This window comes from Paralichthys olivaceus, chromosome 2, assembly GCF_024713975.1.
Source record: "Paralichthys olivaceus isolate ysfri-2021 chromosome 2, ASM2471397v2, whole genome shotgun sequence".
Lineage (NCBI taxonomy): Eukaryota > Metazoa > Chordata > Actinopteri > Pleuronectiformes > Paralichthyidae > Paralichthys > Paralichthys olivaceus.
The window spans coordinates 26,066,702-26,089,769 of NC_091094.1; the positions used below are offsets into that span (position 1 = coordinate 26,066,702).

The following is a 23,068-nucleotide window of genomic DNA, read 5'->3' on the forward strand; positions in this document are numbered from 1 at the left end:
CACAGCCACGGTGGAAGCAGACAGTTATTTTTGGCACATCTGACATACACCAGGTTTCAGATTTAAATGGCTTAATCAACTATGTGGGCCGTTTATTGTATTTTACCTCGAGATAACTGAAGTTCTCTTGATAAGATAAAATATCAAGTGTTAATTCTAGATATTATTATTGGGAAGATAACTGACAGATGGAATCTTCCCTTTACAGTTATTTTACTGCAGTGAACATACCAGGCTCCTCAAAGTCAAATTTCAACATCTAAATCCTTATAGCAATTTACAATATAGTGTGGTCATTTGGTGCCACTTGGTTTGGCCCATATGAGCCACATTCAAGGAGTGAACACTCAAATATAAACTGCTTGAGTGTGAGTGAATAATATCAAAGAGGCCTGGTGTGATTGCCTGACACGCAGAACTATAGCAGCTAGGATGCTGAGGTGGTAGCAACTTGCAGTTTTATTGGCATTTATTTACTTTCTTCTTTTGGATGAGAGTCCAAGGTTGTAGAGCAGCAGTATCCGCTAAACAAATGTGACACAATACATCTGTTGAGTGTCCTTGGTCCGCCATCCGCTCAGTATGTTAAGGTGTTTGTTCCTGGCACCAGCTGCATGGAACTGTTTGGGTGAAATGGGATTGAATTCCAAGTGGAATTGAGAAAATTGCTGCTGTCAAGTTTTCACTCCCCTGAATGTTCCACACACTGAAACTGTTTCTGTCTGCTCCGACTTTTTCCTCTTCTTGTAGCTGTTACAGTCTGCATGTTCACCCCCTCTACAGGTGAAATTCAGTTTACAAAACTCACAAGGTGAAACCACAGAACATCTTTACAATCAAACTTAGGTACATATGGACTTCAATATTTCACAAACATACTGAGATGCTTCCCTGACTCAACACTGTTGATGCTATGAATCAGAACTCCACCATCACCAACCACATACCAGATCCATGATAGACTAACCAGGCCAGAGGAAAACAGGGAAAATTTGAGAAACGGAGGAAGGTTGAATTAGCTTTTTAACCCTCCTTTATAACGCTCCTCACCTCCTCTTTCTTCCCCTCTTTCCTGTTTGTGTTCATTCCCTGCCATCCATTGCTCACCATTGTCATAGAGGGGGCAGAGCTGCTGCCAAAGTGACTGATGGGCAGCGCTTTCCTCTGTCCACTCAGAGCAGGACCATCAAGGCAAAAATAATGCCACACTTTTATGACAGGCTATGGATCCGCCTACTACCCCATGCTTTCAAGGACATTTTATCCAGATGAGGGGAAGGAATTGGGAGCTCAGGAGGAGCAGCTGTATCACCTGCTGTGATGCACAGGACTGAAAACTCAAGAAGGACGCAGCCATTCATTACCTACCAAGAAGAGTCAAAACCATGTGGTCCTGGCCAACCAGCATTTTCCCCAAAATGTATCAGTCAGACCAGGGACAGAAATTGAAAAAAGTGAGGTGTTAAACTAACAGAGAATCAATTCTGAACCTGTGTTACAATAAAAGGAACTTGTCACAGAGCAGAACATGTAGATTACACCAGCAGCAAACTGCTGACATGAAGGATGCCAGATGTTTCCAAAGAAACAAGAAACAGGAAGATTACTGATGACAGACAAAAACCTACCGTAGTTGTTCAGAAGCTGAAATAAAGCACAGCTGACTCCAGGCCTGTCTTGACAAAGTATAACCTGACCTGGAGCTGTAAAGTTAAAACCCTACAGAGCTGTGCAAACAGGTAATGGCAGCTTGACTCTTCTCCCTCACACTGTTGTATTTCCAGTGGAACGTGGAGCTAGTTCTCGTTGGTGTGGCCAATAAGGCACCACCCAGCCTGGCTCTTCCCCTGCCAGCTCCTGTGCCGTCACTCTTTCTGTGGTGGGTAACACACACTGAGGCTATTGAAGGACAGGCAGCACCTCTGTCTACACGCTGGCTCTGGGTGTTGTTGACGTTGGCATCTGCAATAAAGGCTGCCTTTCTCTTTCTTGTATATGCCCCTGCCCTCCTGCTGGAGTGTTCACCTCTGCCAAGGAGAGCTCTGAGGCTGAAATGGAAGAAAGGTTGTGTGGTGGCGTTATGCAGACTGTGTGAGTGTGTGCCTGCCTGGGGAAGGGAGTGGCAGCATGGTGTGACACACTTGATTACCCTCGCTGATTGGGGACTATTTTTGACTTCCACGACACCCTCCTAAAACTGAAACTCTACTCTGTGTTTTCTTCTATAATTATCTACCTCAGTCGTCACTTCCTTCAGAGGGTCACTTGTCTTACACAGAATTGTTCCCTTTTTCTATTTAGTCAAAAATAAGGTATCACATAACCAGTACAGCACATGACACCCAGCGCTCGCTTCTCTTCCTGGGTGAAATTAAAGAAACAGGGAAGTCTAGTGTTGCACTCTACCGCAGAGTTACACAGCACAAAGCACTTTTTCACACACTTTGAATCTTAATTGTTTAAATCGTCGTCACATTCAGATAGCAGGACTGTAATTAACACCACATTTGGACCAAATTAAATTGTTGGTAGTACCTACCTACTCCAGATGTGTTTTGTGGACTCAAACACTTCATCGGCATAGTGGTGAGTAGATAATGAGTGAATTTTTTCATTTTTGGATTTAATATTCCTTTAACCTGATCAGAAAAAACTAGACTGCTTTTAGCGTGTAGAGGGTGTACTGTCAGTGTAATGTTTAGCATGTGCTGAAGATTAGAATCTGCAACATATCTATCTATTGTAAGCAGGGGCGAAGCAGCAGCCAAGCAGGGAACACTGAAACGCTTACTGTGTCAAAATATCTTTAGCACTGTCCACAGTCACGCTTCCTCTGCAGATGTGACCTCTGCTCACCCTTTGAACCCACCTTCCTCTCCATGTTACCAGACAAAGGAGCCCTCCTGCGCCACATTACACCATGCAGACAAAATGCCTCTAACCTCAAAACTTGACAGATCAGGGCGGACAAGCAGGGTGGTGTTCAAACATGCAAGTCATGCTGATTTTGTGCAAAATATAAATCACCCAGTAAATTATCTCATGTTAAAGAGTGTGAGAGGTGATGACTGCTGCTTTTCCGTGAAAAGGAAGAGAATTTTAATGATTCATTTTCCCGACCATGATTCTGATTAATATTAAATGGATGTACTGTATCCCTTATCAGTAATCTTAACCTGCCATATCCACATTTCAGTACAGTCACTAACCCTGAAGATCCTGCAGCCTCAGCACGGTTGACACGGTCAGTTTTATTTTTGTCTTGGAAAAACACTAATATCTCAGCAACTTTCAATTTCAGTGATAATCTTTTGGACAGTCAGCAGAAGTCAATTTCCTGAGCTGAAAAAACATCGATGTCTTGAAAAGAAAGGACTGGTAATAGTTTTCAGGGATGAGAAGGTGGGTTTTTGTATTTGTGATCTCCTTTAGTTTTTTATCTTATTTAGTGATCTCAGGGAAACGCCATTTCATTCTGCCTCCACTACCTCCACTGACAATAAAGTCTGATTTGATTTGGTATGAAAAAGAACAGGATGGAACATTTCTGCATTCCATCCCATTTGTCATTTACCAGAAACTACTATTGAGGGCCCTACATATCAACCATTCATCACCAGCTTTTTAATGTGTGGAGAGTCCCACATCTCCCTACAAGCAACCAGAATGTGACAGTGGTCAGTATTGAAGTAAGGCGAGTCTTGGGAAGCACTGACGAGGGTTCTACCTCGGGCTGGGTTTTAAAGATGTCAGTTCGAGTCTCAGCCAGACTCCAAAGGTGAGAATGCTTCCAAGATAGGGATGTAGAGGAACTGCAGGAGTTTCTGTCTCCTGAGGGAGTGAATATGATTTCCTGAGAGTCTGCCAACTGAGCAGCCTGACAGGACCTGCTGGTGTTAGAATAATCGGCAGGTAAGAGAACTCCTCCCTCCTGGGTCACCCTTCCCTTCCCTGAGGGGAAAGAGATTATGAACACATCGGAATGAGACTGAACTGAACCCATTCTGATTTGTCATCCATACACTGAACTGAGGAACACAAAATAAAATCCACTCAGTGTTCATGTTCATCACGGTGGTGTTCTTGAGTGTGAGCACAAGAAAGAGTATTAATGACACAGTTTGCAATATTTGGATTTTAAGGTTTTGAAGGTACTTTGTACCTTTATCGTTTGGCAAAATTCAAATGTATGCTATACTTCACATTTCTGTAGCCTACTTCCATCATTTTAAACCCCTCTACATTTGAGCTTGCAAATCTGTTGGAAAGTACTATTACTGAAAGAATGGAGTTATCTCTAAATTACATAATCTTTAAAAAGGACTTCCACATTGTTGTGATGCCTATATAATTAGTAAAGTACTAATTATGGGCCATGACCTGCACTACATGTAATTGTTGTTAAAGTTGTTTAGTTGGCAACTCATTCAGAGTTATTATCTGCAGTTGCAAGTCAACCTGGACTGGGTCCAGTGTGGAAAACCCACTCGTTTGTAGTGCTGCAGTGACACTCTACCAAACCAAATTCTCATCTGATTGAGAAATGATGAATAGGTTTGGAAATAAGCTGTCCTTCGCTCATCGTGAAATGCAAACAATTCCTATCAGTCACTCTGGAATCCAAAGGCACTTCTGCGCTTCACATTGCAGCGCTTGGAAGCTGATCATCTCTGCCTGTGGAAGTATTTCTCCTTTGGTGAAAACACATGGAAAATTCAGCAGCCAAACCACGATCACCATGAGCCGTTTGGCAGGGAAAAACACCCACCACTATGTTCTATATACTTCGGATAAGTGCAATACTTTCACCTCAGTTGGGAGAGACACCTTTGAGAGCATAGGTAGAAGATACTGTACAATGCAAGTCACATTTGGATTCGGTCATAAAGATGTCAGTAGAGAAATGACGGGAAATGAAAGGTGAGCGATGGCGTGTGACAAATGTTTACGGCTAATCTTCCAGAGATGTTGCATTTCATGGTCATTGCCTTGCTCCCCAACAGGACACCATCGAGTTTATTAAATAGTTAGCTTTTGTAGCACCTCCCTGTGTAATATATGCTCACATATGCACCAGGGTATATACCCATAAGGTTCACCCTGAGAGGGGAACATTTTAAAGCAACATACCAGGCTTCATGTGAGTGAAATTTTCCATGGATATCAAGTGCAAAGCACAAATTCAATCTCCTTTTTTTTCTTGGCCAGAGTAAAGGAAAAGTATTCCACACCGTGAAAGCTCATAGTTTAAAAGCAGGAACATTTTTTGAATAATATAATATACATGGAGAAATATACAAATTTTCAATAAAGACCTATCATTCCTCTTAACTGTAGCAATAAATTGCCAGAACTGGCAATGCCACAGTAAGATCCTTCATTAGCTGAAGGCAGTAGCCACAAGTCTGCAGGTTGCCTCAATCTAAGGTTGCAATAATGAGAATATATGGCAGACCCTCTTTACAGACCCAAGTTTCACAAGGAACTAGTGATTGCATCTGACCCAATGTTAACCTGCCCGTCAGTTACCTTAAAAGTCTCATTTCCTTAGAAAAGAAACTGATGTTATGAAACATCACTGCAGCAAAAGCCTGCAACCACACGTAGAATGTTCTCATGCACTGTCTTTGCTTGGACATGTAGCAGCTACAGCTCTTGACTAAATGCTGCCTTGCTGAAATAGTGAAACTACAACTCACTGACACACCATTGTTCACAATGCACAGCACATCCAGAACATTAAGTCTACTGACAGTAATTGTGGTGATAATTGGAAGAGACAGAGTGAGCACCAGCAGAATAATCCCCTGCAGCTTTTCCCTGCAACATGTTACTGAGCCTTATGGCAACCTGTTAACACCAGTCCCAGAGACCCAGTGGGCCAGTAGTGGGCATAAACATCTTGTTATCCACATCACGCACTGCATGGGCCATGCAATGTATCACTGTGCATCTGACTTTACAGTATATGCTAAGTAATCACATCCACAGCATGTTCAGAGAATGTGATTCAAACTTTTTTTGTTTTGCACATTTTCTTTTTCAAATGCAAAAAATACTGTGGTGCCTGAAAGTTCATCAAGACCTTGTTCAATAAAGACAAAACTATGTTTATTTGAATAGAAGGTATGGACATATAAAGTATGAAGCACTTTGCTGATTCAAATCATTTGACTAAAACATGTCACTGACATATTTTATTTATTTTGTCCTAAACTTTGTGATCACTATTCAAGGAATTTCAGTAGATACAGCAGTAAGCAATGTTTAGAATACGCTCTGACTGTCCAAAGTTCAGCAGAACATTCAGTCTGTTTGTGCTTCAAACTGAAGCTACAAGCCCATACAGACACCGGTTGGAAACTTGGTTAAGGTCACCCTTTTGGTCCCTCACCCTTATGTGCCAGCAGCTTATTAGAACTCATAGCGACATTTCATTATCAGGCAGTCCGTAGTGTGTGTGGTAACTATGATGGGAGCAAAGGAGGAAGATGACAGATTCTAAAAAGAGTTGTGAGATTGGGGTGGACGTGTGGCTCAACAAAACACAGGACTTTGACATGGAGCTGATCATCAGTGTTCAGTGAGGTGCGTTGTGCACCTGAATCCATCCCAGCATCTTCAAGAAGACTTTTTCTGTTAGGACAAGGCCATTGTTATCAGCGCTTGTAAAACAAACAGACATAAATCAATTCATGTTGATTGATTTCTCTTCCTGCATATTTGACCCATGCATGCAAGGACATTTCAGAGATGCTTTCTGGGGATAACATTTTGTGAACCCTACATGAATTTGTGCCAGTGACTAGTTGCAAACAATGCTAACCTGATTAAACACAAAATAAGAAGCTATCATATTAAGTGCAAGATTGGGTATCTAACGGTTCGACAATCACTTTAATACCAATTAAATAAGCAATTTTCACATTTCTGAAATACAAAGGTTACACAAAATAAGCAGCTATACAAAGTTGGACAGTCTTAAATCTTGTCTCCACACAAGTAGCATCATGTCTGTTTTCCACTCACTACTGTGCCTGCACTCTCTGGAGACAGTGAAGGACCGAAGCTGCTGCTGTGCAAATGACTTTCTGCTTTCACTTTACAACCTGTGAAGACATTGTTTATCAGTGTAAAATTGGCAAATGATTTTGATCAGGTAGGATTGAGGAAGCTAGATTACCAGTCTGACCAGACATTCAAAGAGTTCAGTACGTTCTGACTGATACTAAAAGTATGTATTATATAAATGACTTTAGCTGTGTTGCACCAGTATTGTGTAAACCCCCAAAGTCAAACGAGAAGCAATGTCATTTACCCAAGAACAACACTAGCCATGATGAAATTGCAGCCGCCACACAACCCAAAAGTCATCACTAGGTCAACAAGCTCCCAGCCAAATGTTGTTCTTCAGCTTCACCTTTTTAGGTGACGACAGTATCACTTTGTAACAAATGAGAAAGCAATCAGTCCAGGTTTAGAGAACACAAGACATTTGGTGTTTATATTTAAATCTGACAGCAGCCAATCCTGACGCTTTCAAAGTCAAGCATGTCAATGCTGTGCCAGTGTCCATAATGGACAGTTCTGACACTGTGACAATTGTGGTATTTGGATTATCCACCTACACTTAGCATTATGTGAAATAAGGCATCACTCTGGCAGCCTGACTGTTTATTCTCCGTTTCAAATGAGCCACCTAAAATTCAGTATGAATCAAATTTGAAGATAAAAGAGAATAAAGGTCCATGCTGCAGCTTTGATGAGTGAGTGTCATAGATTTGGACACTGTTCAGCCTCAGTGGACTCCCGTCAGATTCCTTTTCCTGGAATGTAGTTTCCTTGGTGTGATAATAAATGGCCAGCAGAGCAAGCCTCGGTCCAGTCGGCCAGGTCCCTACCTCATACCTTTGAAATGCGACGCGAGATGACTCATCAGACGCTTGTCACAGCTTCCTGGCTCCCTCTCGTCTGCTCTGAACACTCCTCTGATGGGCCCATGATTTATTTAACACATGCTGATGTATTTTTCATTAAAACAGCCTAAACGCTTCAGTGCCCTTCACTGGTGGAAAAGGGCTCCTCCAGCAGAGATTTGGATGTTATCCTCTCTGAACACTTTCACAGCTTCCGTTTTGTTTTGCAGAGGATGGACCGTTGGCAGATTCAAATCAATGTTGGACAAGGAAACAAGTTTCCTCTGACAGCTGTGGTACACTAAAAGTCATTAAAAAGGTAAATTCACTACACTACACACAGACTTTCATGAGCATGAAATGACAACAGCACAGCTCAGCCCATTTTAATTCATAACCACAAGGATTTCATCATTGTAGAATTATCTGATAGCAAGCAGCTTAATGCTGCATAATCTACCCAACCTGAAAATCCTGCCCCCGAGGATATAAACCAAGATGTGAAAAAAAACAGATCTGGCCTCAGAGATGGAATTATATACAGCAAGATCACACAAGTCACATATAATCCTGTGCCGTGGGCCACAGCCCCAAACTCATTATTGATAAGTAAATGTGTGCATTGCTAAAAACCTATTAAACTGTATTAAGATATGCTGGATGAAGATAAATGTTGAGAAGGCTGAGGAGTGACTTGCAAGACTGTGACCCCTCCATCTAATTTGCAGTAATGGGGAGTATGGCACAGGAGCCCATTCGCTCGGTGAGTTGAATGTTGTCTAGGTCAGCACAGAGCAGCCTGATGTAATGAACTATTCCCTGCCTGTTTAAAGGATCAATAGGGATTCATCACATGGCACTCCTGTGCTCTGCAAAAGAGCCGAGCAACCAAAATGCAGGGGGAAAACATTTTAAAAAGAGGACAGAGAGAGAGAGAGGGATAAAAGACAACAACAACAACAACAACAACAACAACAGTCAGGCACTGTCTGAGAAGTTAAAACGTCCCTTCTTCCCCCAGCTGTGGGTGTCCTCCAGTGCAAACATCAGCTGCCATGACATCAGACTATACAGAGAGATGGGAAGAGGGGATGGCTGGGGGTGTTGGGGGGGCAATGCCATTGCAGCTGCTGCAGTCATCACTGCCAGACACCTGCCTGTGCAGCGGGTGAGTATATGCAGCCTGCAGCTCTCCTCTCTCCTGCTCTCACCTCATACACAGGACGCACACATGCCAAAAGTGCTTCACACAAACACACCACAGAGATAAGGACATCAAATAAAATAGCGAAAGCGTGACAAGTGGAAGCAGCAGCCCTACCGGCAGAGAGAGACAGGGAGCAGCCCGGCACACGGTCGACACTGGCAGCGTGAAAGCGAGGGAGCATCCTTGCACATTCACCTCCAGCTTCACAGAGAGAGACGGCTCAGGCCCTCTCCGCCCTCTCACCATCTGCCTCCTGTGCTCTGAGCCTCTCTCTACCCCCCCTTCTGTCACTCTCTCCTCATGACTCTCACAGCCCCTCCCATCGTCACTCTCTCTCTCTCTCTCTCTCTCTCTCTCTCTCTCTCTAACCCCCACACTCCCTCTCGGTGGAGTTGTGAGTCCAGCCTGATGCAGCTTGGCGAGTCTCCCTGCCTCTCACTGGTGCTGCAGCAAGGTCAAGGTTTGTCTTTGCACCTCGTCCCTGGCGGCGTAGAGACACAACTCTGAGACCCGAGAGGATGCACGTTTTTAATTCAGCCATTTCACCAACCAGATTTTTCCCTCCCTGGGTGAAGGTGTGGTAATTAATGAGATGAGCTGCTCTGAGTTTGATTGCATGGAAAATGTGCAGAGTTCTTTGGCAGTGGACTGGAAAATAAAAAGGAGGGTAAATTATGGCTGTGACAAACAAGCAGCAGTGCAGACAAAAATCAATCATGCTTCTGCAGGGTTTACTTTCTGCTTGTCTCTCTCTTCTCGAAAAGGCCCTGCACCGAGTAACATAATAACACAAGAATACAGAGTAATCTGACTCACATATCATGGAGATTTAAGCACAAGCAGTGCTGGTAATGGTGTTTGGATTCAATTGAGAATACAATAGCAGGATCTTCAGATCGAAATTATCGAAACATAGGTATTAACAAAATAACAGGTTTAACAGAATCCCAAAGATGCAGATTCTCCAATGGTAACTGTTGTCCAAACAGCAGCAGCTGCTGCACAAGTCACAGGTCTTTCTCAAGGCAAATATGCATTTTGTTCAACAAATCATCTTAACTATATGATGATATAGTTTTTTCTCCTCAGGTTATCAAATATGACTGTTCCAACATCTATTAAAGAACAACTTTTGATCCGTCCTCTCTGTGAGTATGCTGTTAAAAATGTGTCATTTATGTCAGATTAACTACACACTCACACCAAACTTCACAACATCTAATCGATATATCAGACACGTTAATAAGTCACTGTGTTCCAAAGAGGCACCTCTGTGTTGTTACAGCCAGAGATGTACTATGGGATCGTTCCGATGTTGGAGTCAGATGCTCCAACCATAAACTGATGATCCTTCGTAATACGTTTGGTTAAGAGTGGAGTAAAACCTCCTGCTCCAGTAAATTCTACCATTTCTGAGTGAACAAGCGAGCCAAATGTTTTAGGTGATTCCCTGAATTTTCTAGTTCTACTGGCAGGTTGATATATTTTCTTTTCAATGAACTGTCTTCACAACTATCGGATGCATTGGCATTGGCATGAATTTGAGTTCACACATGTATGCTCCACTCATTCAGAGTGAGTCTCATCCACTGCTGCACTGTGCATGTAGTTCTAATGTAAATGTTGGCACTGTTGCTTTAACCATGAGGATGTCTCGATGTTTGCATTTAGCATTTAACATCGCTGTGCTAGGTTACAGCCTCACAGAGCTCGTGGCTGCAGACTCTGATTTCTAGTAGGCACAATTTTAAATCACCAGAAGCAGTCAAATATAAACTTCTGAATAAAGTCGAAATAAAGTAGAAGTATAGGAACGGAAAAAGATGATTAACAAAACTGACAAATCTGACAACACATTCAGTGGCAGCTGCTTGGTCCACTCAGCTCATATAGATTAAGAGTCTACTACAATACAGCAGTGAAGAACAAATAGACAGGTCTAAGCTTCTAGTTTTTAAAAATCATGTCTTTGTTTATATGGTCAAAACGTGCTGAATAACCAGCTGATGATTAGTTCCACGCCTGTATCTGTTAGAGTGTGGAGGTAAACAGCCACACAGAGAGAAGTGCAGTGGTGCAGAGAAGCAGGAGCTCAGAGAGAAGACTTACTGTTGCGACTGTAAACGGCAGCTGGCACGGAGCGGCATTAATATCCTGAGCGAGCCTCTCTATCCACCTGGGAGGAAGTTTGCCAGGGGTCGTGGCCCCTTCTAGCTCTGGCACTCGCGGGCCTGTCGCCAAAGACAGCCGGTGTGGCAGCACAACTGTTGGCGGTGCCAGGAGGTACGAACGCAGAGGTAAAGAGTAGCGGCTTGTTGCTGTGCTCTGACCACTGGGCCTATAGGATTACTGGTAATGGGATTTCCGACTAATGGCCCCTTCTGACAGGTGGCGTTCCCGTTTAGCTCAAGTTCAGCCTTGGCTATAAAAACATTGCTGGGGTTTAAAGCTTCCCTTCCCAGTGTCTGTGACCTGCGAAATATATCCATCTTAGAAAGCTTTTCAGTGCACACACTGATTATCTCTTTTTCTCCGCAGAGAGGACAAGAATAACTACCAGTAGATTTCACTTTCTGTAATTTCAGGTAATACCTTACGTTTATTTGTCTAGCACATTTCAACAACAAGACAACTATAAGTGCTTCACATAAAATGAAAAAGGCATCATGACAAATTGTAAAAGCAACATTAGACTTCAAAAAAGAACTTAAAAGAGTTATATACAAAATAAAAGAATTAATGGGACAAGTTAAATAACAGTGCAGTGTAAGAAATTAGTAATTATATGATGTAATTAAAGGCCAGAAAGTCTTCAGCATTGATTTAATAGAACCATTTGCAGCTGACCTGCAGTTCTCTGGGAGCTTGTTCCACAAATGTGGAGCATAGAAACCAAAAGCTGCTTCTACTACTTTGGTTTTGACTCTGGGGAGAGACAGCAGACCTGTTCCAGACGACCTGATGGGGCTGGATGGTTCATAACATGGCAGAAATCAGAAATATATTTTGGCCCTAAACCATTCAGTGCTTTATAAACCAACAACTGTTGTATACAGGTATACAAGTATATTTTATCTATACATACATAAATATAAGTATGAAAACGTATATATTTTTATGTATATTACTTGTGAGATACATTTTAAAACTAAATCCAAAGCACTTACAGGCTTTAAAAAAAAAAATTAGACTTGTTACTTATTACTTATTACGAAAAATCTTGGTGTTCTTTGTTTGTCAGTAAATCATTATAACAAATTATTTTTATTAATTAACATTACTGAACTTAAAAAATATACTTATAAGTTTCAATATTGTTTATATCAGCGAATGAAGTTTGCTCTGACAGTATTTCATCTGACCAATCAATTAGAGATTGAGGGAGATGATGGGTTGACACATTGTGATTGTATCACTGCACCTCCAAATATTTGAAGAGAATTGTAGTAAAGGTTTTGTCAATGCCAGACAGAGTGAAAATGCAAAAACACTCCGTCCCACACTCGCCATAATGCAAATTGGTTGTTTCTTTGCCGGAGCCTCCCTGACTAAAAAAGGCCCACATGCTCCGGCAAAAGCAAAAGCAAAAGCAAAGGCAGCTCTAACACTTACTCTGTCTCCGCTCCACTCCTGTATGTTATCAATTCACTCATTATACAGAGTGTGACAGCAGACTCAAACATGCCTCACACATCAGTTTAAAGGTGTCAGTTCACACCTGTAACACACACCAAACACAAAATACTAAAAGACGCAGGATGGTGCCGAGCCAAGACCGTTAAGGAAACGGTGCAGTGTTGATTTAGATCAGGGGGCCCCTGGTTTGTGGGTTTATATAAAAAATAATAGATATGGGTGTTTTACTACATCACAGTTTACAGCCTGTGGCCAGATTACTCTTTAAATGTCACTTGAGAATGATCTCAGACTGGACAAAGCTCCTCCAGAGCCTCAGACAACATCACAAATGACGTATTATATTCAGTGCAGTATAATGGATTGGTGGCAGTGGTAGATCAGTAGTGATGTAAAATCAGTGGACTTAAATCAAGACCCCCACAAACTGGAAAGTGTAACTGTGCAGAAGAGCTGCCTGGGGATAACCACTGTTTGATAACATGTGGCTGTAGGAAAGGCTTGTTGCATTGGTTTGAACCTGCCTCTCTGTCTGAAAGGTAGTTCTCAGTGTCACATGGCCACAGTGAGGGAAACTCCTGAAGAGCAGCTCTGACATTTCCTCTGCCACCGCTGCATCACCAGGTCTCTCCTCACCTGCCTCTCTCCCATGCAACTTCAGTAAAGTGCACGTTTTCCACTGAGGTGGGGAAAAAAGTGAGACAAAGGAGGAAAGACAACAGTAGCTGGAGGCACGTCATAATGTAATGATGCTAATGAGGATAAAGCAGCTCGTTACCTTTTCTCCATAAGCCTCTGAAGGCAGGACAGCTTGTGACATCATAGGGATCAGCAGCACACTTGCACTTTGCAGCACGCAGCGGCATGTGAGGGTTTTATTGCCGAGCACATGGACACAAACAAAATGCCAGAGGAACGTTTTGGGAAACTTTTGCTCCCCAACATCGAATTCTTTTCCCTTGTTTATGTGGAAAGAACAACAGCAGGGACAAAAAGATACTGTGAGGTTGCCTTTTGTTTTTGAGGTGGTGGTTATCACTTTTCACCAGAAAGGCAGTTCCACAATGTTTGCAATTGATCTTTTTTTTATTGGACGAAAAAAATCTGTTCAATAAAACTCTCAGAATTCCCCATCACAGAGTTTTTCTTTGTTTCTAACAATCTTCACCCATCACTGAGAAACCAGCGTCAATATTACAGCAGAAAATTCCTCCCCAGGGTCGATTTATGTCAGATTAACTACACACTCACACCAAACTTCACAACATCTAATCGATTTATCAGACACTGGTTAATAATTCACTGGGTTAAAAAGAGGCTCCTCTGTGTTGTTACAGTCAGAGAGCCAGTTAGATTGTGGAGGGAAAGAAATTAGTGGCACAGAAAGAGAAACATGCAGTGGTACTTGAGGTGGGTGCTGAGTTTTACTTTGATTTACTTACTCAAATTCCTCCTATTGCTCTCAAGTTACTATAATTCAGATGAAGGAAATAAGAGCATCCGTGCAGAAAGAAATAACCATTTGATGGCTGAAGCCTGAGAGGAACATCTGCCCTCACACAGTGTTCACTTCTGAAATGTTTTACTTCGGAAAAAAGAAGAGGACATTTTGTTTGGTTTTGAACATTTTGGGCATTTAAACTGAGGCACTCAAAAATACTTAACAAGCAAATTTATGCCAAAGACTCTTTGATCATATTTGGTCTCTCAAGCCTTTTTTAATAATTTAGCGATGTATTTTGTTTAAATTTTTTTCATAAAATCATATATATTTATATATTTTCATATGATGATTTAGCCTAGTTACATTCCTTAGTCAAATTCACATGCTAAAGGGACGTTTCTGGCTTATATGAATTAAACCTTTATCAATGTAAACCTTGTAGAGGAGTCTATGCTATTCTAGAACTTTTGTTTTTAAACTTTTCAATGTAGAGACTCATGTCATCACACTACTAGACATGACATAAAATATGTCTGGAGGACATGAATGATTTGTATGTGAAACCAAAGTGAAGGTGAAAGGCAGCAGAGGAATTTTATGATAAAATAGATGATGAACAGTCTCTGTCAATTGCTCACCTTTATTGAAATTGCTCACCTTTATTGATTGAAGTATTCTTTAACACATTTACCTCAGTGTCACTTTTATTTAAAGCTGTTAAAGTATATGATATTTAGTTCCACAATAGGCTCCAGCCCACCTGCAACACTTTAAAAAGGATAGACTGTGTAATGGATGTATGGATGGCTCCTCATATTTCACAATACTTTATAATACTGTAGAAGAAACTAGACTGAGCACATGAAAAGTAAAAACTGAGAAGATGAAATAACCAGTTAGTCACGAGATAGTCACCATATAGTGCCACTGTGACGTGTTTGTGTTGATGAGTGACCAGTAGAGGGCGCCATTATCCTAGTCTCTCAGTCCTTTCAGGCATGAGCATGAGGAGCACTTTGATGCTCAGAGCCAACAACACGATCAGAATTAGGTGAAAACCCAACAAATATCCTGCACATGTGACTCTTGCATCTTTCAGGAAAAACACCTGACACCTCTCACTTCACACATGTTCTTCTCTTCAGGCTCCGTACACACGGGCTGATGTCATCTGTGCACCGGAGGTTTTAATTAGGAGAAGGGGCTGAAATCTTTTTTTCTTTCCTTCCTGTCTTTTGTCCAAAGTATTGTCTCCTGTAATTCTGAAGTCTCTCTTTCTTCTCCCACCAATTAGAGGCAGGCATGCTGAGTGAGGGGGAGGAGAGAGAGGACGGGCCATCTCCATCAGTCTGCTAACCACTCAGGGGAGCTCATTAGAGCGGCCCGCAGCCCAGAGGCTTGGTGTTGTGTTGGCACTACTTCTGACACCCTGTCAGTACCATCGGCTTCAACGCCACTGAAAGGAAAATGCTGCGATGAGGAGGCGAGAGGAGCTTTCAACTGCATCTCCTGACAGCCCGTCACAACACGAAGGTGTCCAGATGTAGAAGTGCAACTACAGCGTCATGGTGGAACAACTTTCTTTGAGCGGGCCCCCTGGATCCACTAATTCAATTGCGTTTCTTTAGCACAAACAGTAAAGGTCTGAGAAGACACGTCACACACCAGGTTGATGTATTCATTCTGGCACTGATAAAAATAAATAAATGCAATCCTCAGGAGAACACATCTGTATAGCCTGTACAGATGCAGGCAGCAGCTGTACAGCAATGAGAAATCCTCCCCTCCTGAAGCCTGTGATGTCAGGCCTCCTCAGGGAGAACAGAGACAGAGCCCGTCTTCCGTCTGCTGAGGGCTTTTGTCAAAACATTTAACCATTTGCTCTCTCAAATGTGGGCCACGGCTCAGCCCCGGTCACGTGGCTGCTATCCTTCACTTCAGAAAACGGTGTGTGTTTGTTTGGGTAGCAGACGCGCTGGGGTCGAATGCGGTGAAGCATGGTGTAGAAAGACCTGGCATGCTGCTGTGCCCAATCTGAGGCACTGGCATCTCTGCCCCTGTGGTTGAGTATAGTGGGTGCTGGATAAGACAACAGACGGCAAGTGTATGTGTGTGTGTGTGCATTTGCTGTCCTGTGCAGAGAGATGTATTGGCCATATCCTGCTGTCGGGCTGATGAGTGTCACCTCACAGACTGGACATGAAACATTAGACAGAGGACAGATCTGCTCCTCTATCATGGCTCGGCTTGTTGCAGTAGTTGTACGCGTTACCTGAGCAATAAGAGAGATTCCTTCCTTTTGTTTTTATATTGCACTCAACCTGACCGATCACCTGATCACTGGTCATTTTAACAGAAACCATTCCTTAATCAAACTCAACTCATCGCTTATCACCTAAGTCACTTGTAAATCAGAACAGAATCGATTATCAGCTCATCAAACACGCTCCAATGACTGGATCACACTGCAGGTACAGACTGTTTTTACTGAGCTCAGCAGATCTAGGTTTTCTCATCATGCACCTGCAACATGGAATAACGTCCAGAACAATCGAAAGGTCAACTCAACTTTATCCTCAGGACAATTTAATCTTAATATCTGTTTTAATTGATTCATTTGCTTTACACTAAATATTATCCACTATATTTATCCCTTCAGCTTCTACTTTTGCTCTTTACTTTCTCATTTGTGTTCTCTTGCTGTCTTGTAATGTTTTGTGTATTTTCTGTACTCAGCTGTGTTGTAAATGAAAGTTAAAATAAAGGCTGAATAGAGGAATGAAAAAAATCTGGTTTCAGCTTCTAAAATGTGAGGATATGTTGTTTTCTTTTTCTTAAATGTCATTGTACGTGTTGTTTGTTCATTTATACTGTATGTGTGGGAACGTTTGTATTCATCGAAACTGACATGAACACATTTTTTTAATGAAGTTATGCACTGGCATTAGATCAACAGCTAATTCACACCAATCATCCTACCACAAATCAGAATGACAAACGATAAAATCAATTCATTTCCACACTTGTGGTTCTCCACAAAAAAGTCGAACTGCCAGCTTGCCAGAGAAGACACTTTTTACTTCCCATGCATGTGTTGTATTTGGGAGAGGACGGTGTTTGATCAGGACCTGAACATCTGAATATCCCACATCTTTCTGAGAGAACTACCAAACATCAAAGCAGCAGACTCATAAATTGGGTTTGCTCTGCAGCGAACAGCATAAAATAACAGCAAGTAACACAAGTAAGGAGAAATGTAACAATAACCCAGACAAATATCAGATAAATAAACTAGTCAGGTCCTTAGAACTGAGAAAAGAGGTTAGAGATACATTTGTTTAAAATCACATCTTTGAAGAAATTGGTCCCGTTTATATTTTTAATAATAGAGATAATACAGTTGAACACTGACAGTAATGTGCAAAGAGGAGAGAAAAAGAAATAGTGATAGACTTGCTGGAAACAAACTGCAGACTGTGCGGTGAATCCCTATATGTACATATATATACATTTATTAACAGCAGCATCACATTGGTTAAGATCAGGGACAGATGCCTTTTTTGTGAAACAGATTTTATAATATTTTCTGCAATAAACCAGATCATTATCTTTAACTATAAAGAGCTGCAGTGTGAGTCTGAACAGAATGATGAAAAAAAAAAAAAAAAAAATTATCCTGGAGTAACTATGAGTTGATACTAAGATCAGATATATTGATGTAAACAAATATGTATTCTGTGAATGTTTTACTGATGTATGTCAGTATCAACATCTTTGAAACCTTAGTATGTCAACAGGAAGCATCACTCAGTGTTGGTAGGAAAGGTTCTGCAAAATGCAAATATTGTTGCAAATGGGTTGGATAGAAACATCATTTCTTAGCTGTGTGTGATGTAACACAAGTTACACAAACTGCAGCTGTTGTGTAACAAATGAGTTAAGTCTCAGTTCAGCCCGCTGGTCCTAGCTGAAGATACAGAAACAACCCAAAGCTACTGTTACAGCTGATGACATTTTACACTGCACATCACTGAACAGCCTCCCAGATGCTCCGAAAACATTGGACATCACCCCCTGTCGGCCGAGTTCATACGAACAGATGGTGGATTTACATTTTATGGCACACACAGTCATTTCTCACCCCTTTACGAACTGTCATTATACTTCTACACTGTCAAGATCTGAGTCATCTCTCAAACGTCTCGTCTTGGCTGAAATACCATGAAGGATTCTGTGATATTAGTGATGAGGGTGAAAAACTGGGAGACTGCAAAGTCAAGAAATCACTGAGAAAAAAAGGGAAAGAATCATTTTGACAGGGAATGTTGTTCTTTTTGTTTTTGATAGAGAGAGGGAGCTCATATTGATACAGAATGTGAGCTCATTTCAACCGAGCAACTCTCATCCGTGCGACTAGATAGAGGGGAACAGATGAAAGCTGCTGGCTCAGAGCAGAAACTGAGGAATTGCTGTTTTTAAGCCAGAAAAGAAAAGAGAAGGAGAAGGAGAGGGGTAAAGTCGTGTTACAATAAAGCACAAGATATCACGGGCAGCAGACGACAGATGTTATATCCCTGATTATCATTTTACTTGTGTGGATAATCTGCTATGAATTTATTATAGGCCTTGTCTCTTATGTGTCATCAAATGTTTTATGTCCACAATCCATCAACAAGACTCTTCAATGGGCTGAAATGGAGACGAGATTAGAACGAATCAGTGCATGTGAACATCCAAACACACAAACTATACAGACCTCTGGCACAATTATCTACACCTGGATCATGCTGCTCTATAATCAGAAAACGAATACATATCTGCATGCTGCACTGCTGGCCTCTCATATGCAAACCACACCCCCGCCCACAGAGCGGCACTAAAAGCTAATCAGATGTTAAAAGGCTTTTCATTGGGGCCAGAAGAAGACAGATTGGTGTGTGGGGACCACTGGCTGTGCAGCGGCACTGCCCAGTAATTACCGGCGGCCCACCACCTGCCCCACCAATCACACTGCCATCTCATCCCACCGCTCATAAAACATGCTTCCATACTGCTGCGTACGCCCCACTCACATCTGAGAGCTCGGCTCACTGTCATCAACCCGTCTCTCTCAGTATCTATACAGGCCCCATGCTTATCTACTCTTGTAAGAGGAGCGGGGCTTGTGTGTGTGTGTGTGTGTGTGTGTGTGTGTGTGTGTGTTGGGGGAGAGGTTTAAGATGGTTTTATGTTTTATCAAACATTCAATATGTAACACAGGTGGAACAAGTATAATCATGTGCAGGGAGGCTCCATATTAGCAATTAGCAATTTCACACACTCATATATCCGCTCCCCCAATGTGTCTGATTTTCAAAATGAAGACACATGAATTGTTCCCAGGGCAATTGGTGAAAATGTTGAAAATGTCGTAACTCTCAATGTTAAAGAAAGTGAAAAAAAAAAAAAACCTGGATCTGCTCCCTGATAGGGATCAGCACCAAATTGTAATGGGTTCTTTCCTGAGTCACACCACATCTGACCAGGTTTTGTGGTAATCTGTCCAGAAGTGTTGGTGTAATCCTTCTTAAAAACCAATCAACCAACAAAGAAACATAAACATACGAGGATGAAACCTAACCTCATTGGCAAAAGGAAATATTAATAATAACATAGGTATTCACAATGAAACGAAATGTGAAATAATATAATAAGAATACTAAGTACAATTCATTCTCATCAATACATATTGTGTTAATTGATTGCAGACTGTGGCCATGAATAATAAACAATGGGGGGGTATCCACTTGAGGGAGGTGGGGCAGTGAGAGGAGAACAGGGAAGAGGTCAAAATTTCTGGTTGATTAACGAAGATCGATAACTACTGTGCTGCACATTATTAATTAATTCAAATGTGTTTGTTTTGATGCAGAACACATGCACTCATACAATTCAACATTCGGTTTAGTTGGTACTGCTGCTCCTGGCTGATACATATGCCCAGTGAAAACAAAAGCTTCAAGTAAACAGTGCCAGTGATGGATATTTTCCCAGAGTGCAAAGCCAAAGGGTGTGGGCGAGTAGCAGGAGGTGTTCCAGGATCCATTAGGCCCCCACTGATTAGCTGCAGGGCTGCACATTATAAACAACATTGTTGTGATATTAACCTAATGGGACTTGAGGTAAATAGCTGCCAAATAAACCTTCTGTATGTCTGGAGGTTTCTTCTTCTACAACATTTTCTACAAATGAGAGATTTTTCTGTAGTTGTGTTAAGTAAACTTTCTGTTTTCTAACCTTCTCTTCTTTGATTACCAGGTTACAGAATGTGATTTGCACAGGCATGTGTTCTTAGGGAATTCACTGCTTTAACATTTTTTCTGAAAATAAATATAAGAGCTTAAACTCTTGTTTTTTGAATTTCAATCAAAGCCAGAACCTTTCATAATAATCTTAAATTGAAAAAAGACCATCTTGTGTTTCCTTCCTCAGCCTTTCCATTTGACCTGTGGTTTGAGGCAATGATTTGAATAACTGAGCAATGATGTTTTAAGGACTTACATAACATGTGACCAGCCAGATGTTGGCAGCGGTGCATGCTTTGTCCTGTACTGCCAAATTAATGCTTAATGCCTCATTCACACTGCACTTCAGTGGAAGAGTACGCATTTTGTGTTTTGGGTTAGTTATGCATACACACAGTCCCAGTCTGGCGAGTGCTACGTCCAGCTGTTACTTGGAACATGGCAATCCGTTCTGAATTTACAAAGGTGGAGGCAGGACTTTTCTTGAGGAGAGAATAATGGACTTTCTGAGGCCATACTGGGAAAAGCACTTTGGAAGCGAAAGGTCATGGTGAATATGCCCAATAGCTTAGATTTTAAGTGGCTGCTGGATCCTGCGAGAGCACTGCTGTGTCTCTAATCCGTCAGAGTGCCATTAGCAGGTGACACATTGCTGTTATCAGAGTCAGGATGAAATCAGGCTTCACAGGGCAGCCAGGGCCTGGCTGAAGCAACCCCCTGGACCACTGACAGCCCCGGTTAGAGCCTAGCTGGCTCGAGATAGAGTGATCTGCGCTCAGGGCCACCGTGGCCATTAATGTTGGATGAGCCCTTTCTCACTGAAATGCATAAAACATGGAGGAGGACCCCAGGTGGCGGCTGTGTCCCTGACCACCCCAGTCACTGTCCGCTCATTATTGACCAGGCCACAGGTCACCGCTGACTCTAGGACCACGCCAATTATGGCAACTGACAGTAATTAAAAAGGAATTAGAGAGCAGCATTTACACGAGCTATAATGACAACTAAGTTATTACATTGACATTTATTCATTGTTATAGCAATTGAAATCCATTCCACTTTCATCCAAGTGTTAATCAAGAGCAATTAATGTAAATTATATTTCTGTATAAAAAAACTAGTACGGATTAATCTACAGATACTGACACTAATGTGGACTCCATATTCAGTGGTGCAAAGTAACTAAGTCTAGTCAAGTAAACAACCTAACAAGAGTGAATATCAGCATATTTCACTTGTTGGCAGGAGCTAAAAGAGGCCAAAGGATACAGGACAGATGTGGACCCGTCGCTGCTGTTTTTGGAAGAGTAAGTCATATCTTTAGCTCATTTGCTACGTCTTGTGCTGTTCGTCAGGCTTTGCAAGTGAAGTTGTCCTTGGCTAGTTTATCATCGGAGGCAGGTAAACCCATTTTGATAAAGGTGCAGCAGCTTAGATATGATTTGATACACATCATTCTCAGACATTCAAAATTCTCTATTTGTTCATGTATACTACAATGAATCACACATTTCACCTGTAGGGGGGTCAGAGTATAGCTGAGAAGGTTTCTTGAGATTTTACTTGAAAAGCATTTGATAATCTCATACACTACCACAAACAGTTAAAGAGTGAATCATGAGCTTTTTCAGCTTGGGTTCTAGTCAGGCCCAGCTTTTTCTCATCCAACCTTTCACAGTTTAATTTAAAGGTACAGTGTGTAGAATTTAGTGATATCTAGTGGTGAAGTTGCATGTCGCAGTTGAATACCCCTCACCTCACTCTCCTCTGCCAAACAGGAACCTGTGGTAACCTTCAGTTGTCATAAAAACTCAAAAGATGTTTAGTTTGTCCAATTTGTACAACTGTAAAAAACATGGCAGCCTCCGTAGAGAGAACCTGCTCCCGATGTAAATATAAAGGGCTCAATCTCGGATAAAGAAAACAACAATTTAGATGAAACACACTAATGAAAACATCACTAGGATTATTTTATATTCAATCTCTGCCAAAAGGTTCCTTTCAACTCGATCTTACAAACTGGACCTTCAAAGTACTTTTACTTTGAGGCCTAACTGAGCATTTCTGCATTGAGGCATTAGTAATCTTACTGAAGTAAAGGACCCAAGTTCTTCACTAAGCAGTTTCCACATTCCACATTGGTGTTAACTGCTGCATAACTGTGTGAATACAAATGCAGTATGCTGAGCAAGATTTAAAAAAATGAAATAAAAGGACACAAATAGAAACTACTGCAAGTGAAAAACAGAGAACTCAAGTCAAATTACAGGTGGAAATAAGACACTGCAACTCTGAAATATTCATAAAAGCTCATTACAATCCTGGCATACTGTCAAACAACAACATTATTAAAGCACTACATTCTGCAGAGCATCCTCTTAGTGTTGAAAATCTTAAAAAGTGAGAGAAATTCATGGAAAGGTAGCAAAGCAAAGAGAAGAAGAGACACTGGGAGCAGACACAACATCCCCATGATGTCCAGTCATCTCCTGTGTCTGTCACTGCAGAGACACAGTCAAGGTAAATTAGCTTTTTAGATAACATGACGGGGTCTGACAAGCCAAATCAGGATGAAAAGAAT

The 23,068-nt window shown here is 41.6% G+C and overlaps 1 protein-coding gene and 1 long non-coding RNA gene across 7 annotated transcripts in view; one reads left to right on the forward strand and one right to left on the reverse strand.

The window, feature by feature from the left end:
* iqsec1b (IQ motif and Sec7 domain ArfGEF 1b) overlaps positions 1-23,068 on the reverse strand; it is a 192,399-nt gene that overhangs the window by 34,111 nt on the left and 135,220 nt on the right. Inside the window, exon 1 of one of the 6 annotated variants that reach the window (XM_069513477.1) lies at positions 11,233-11,443. The exons of 3 other annotated variants lie outside the window; for them this stretch is intronic. In XM_069513477.1, the coding sequence (XP_069369578.1) occupies positions 11,233-11,270 (38 nt within the window). In that variant the 5' untranslated portion in view covers positions 11,271-11,443. Of the gene's footprint in view, positions 1-1,628; positions 2,065-9,237; positions 9,404-11,232; positions 11,444-23,068 lie in introns of those variants that run through there. 2 more of the 6 variants (XM_069513454.1, XM_069513488.1) reach the window with 2 other exon arrangements.
* On the forward strand, positions 2,271-16,991 carry LOC138405372 (uncharacterized). The gene is made up of 5 exons (XR_011239108.1): positions 2,271-2,586; positions 8,147-8,235; positions 8,938-9,084; positions 10,213-10,271; positions 15,498-16,991. It is a non-coding gene; the product is annotated as an uncharacterized lncRNA (long non-coding RNA).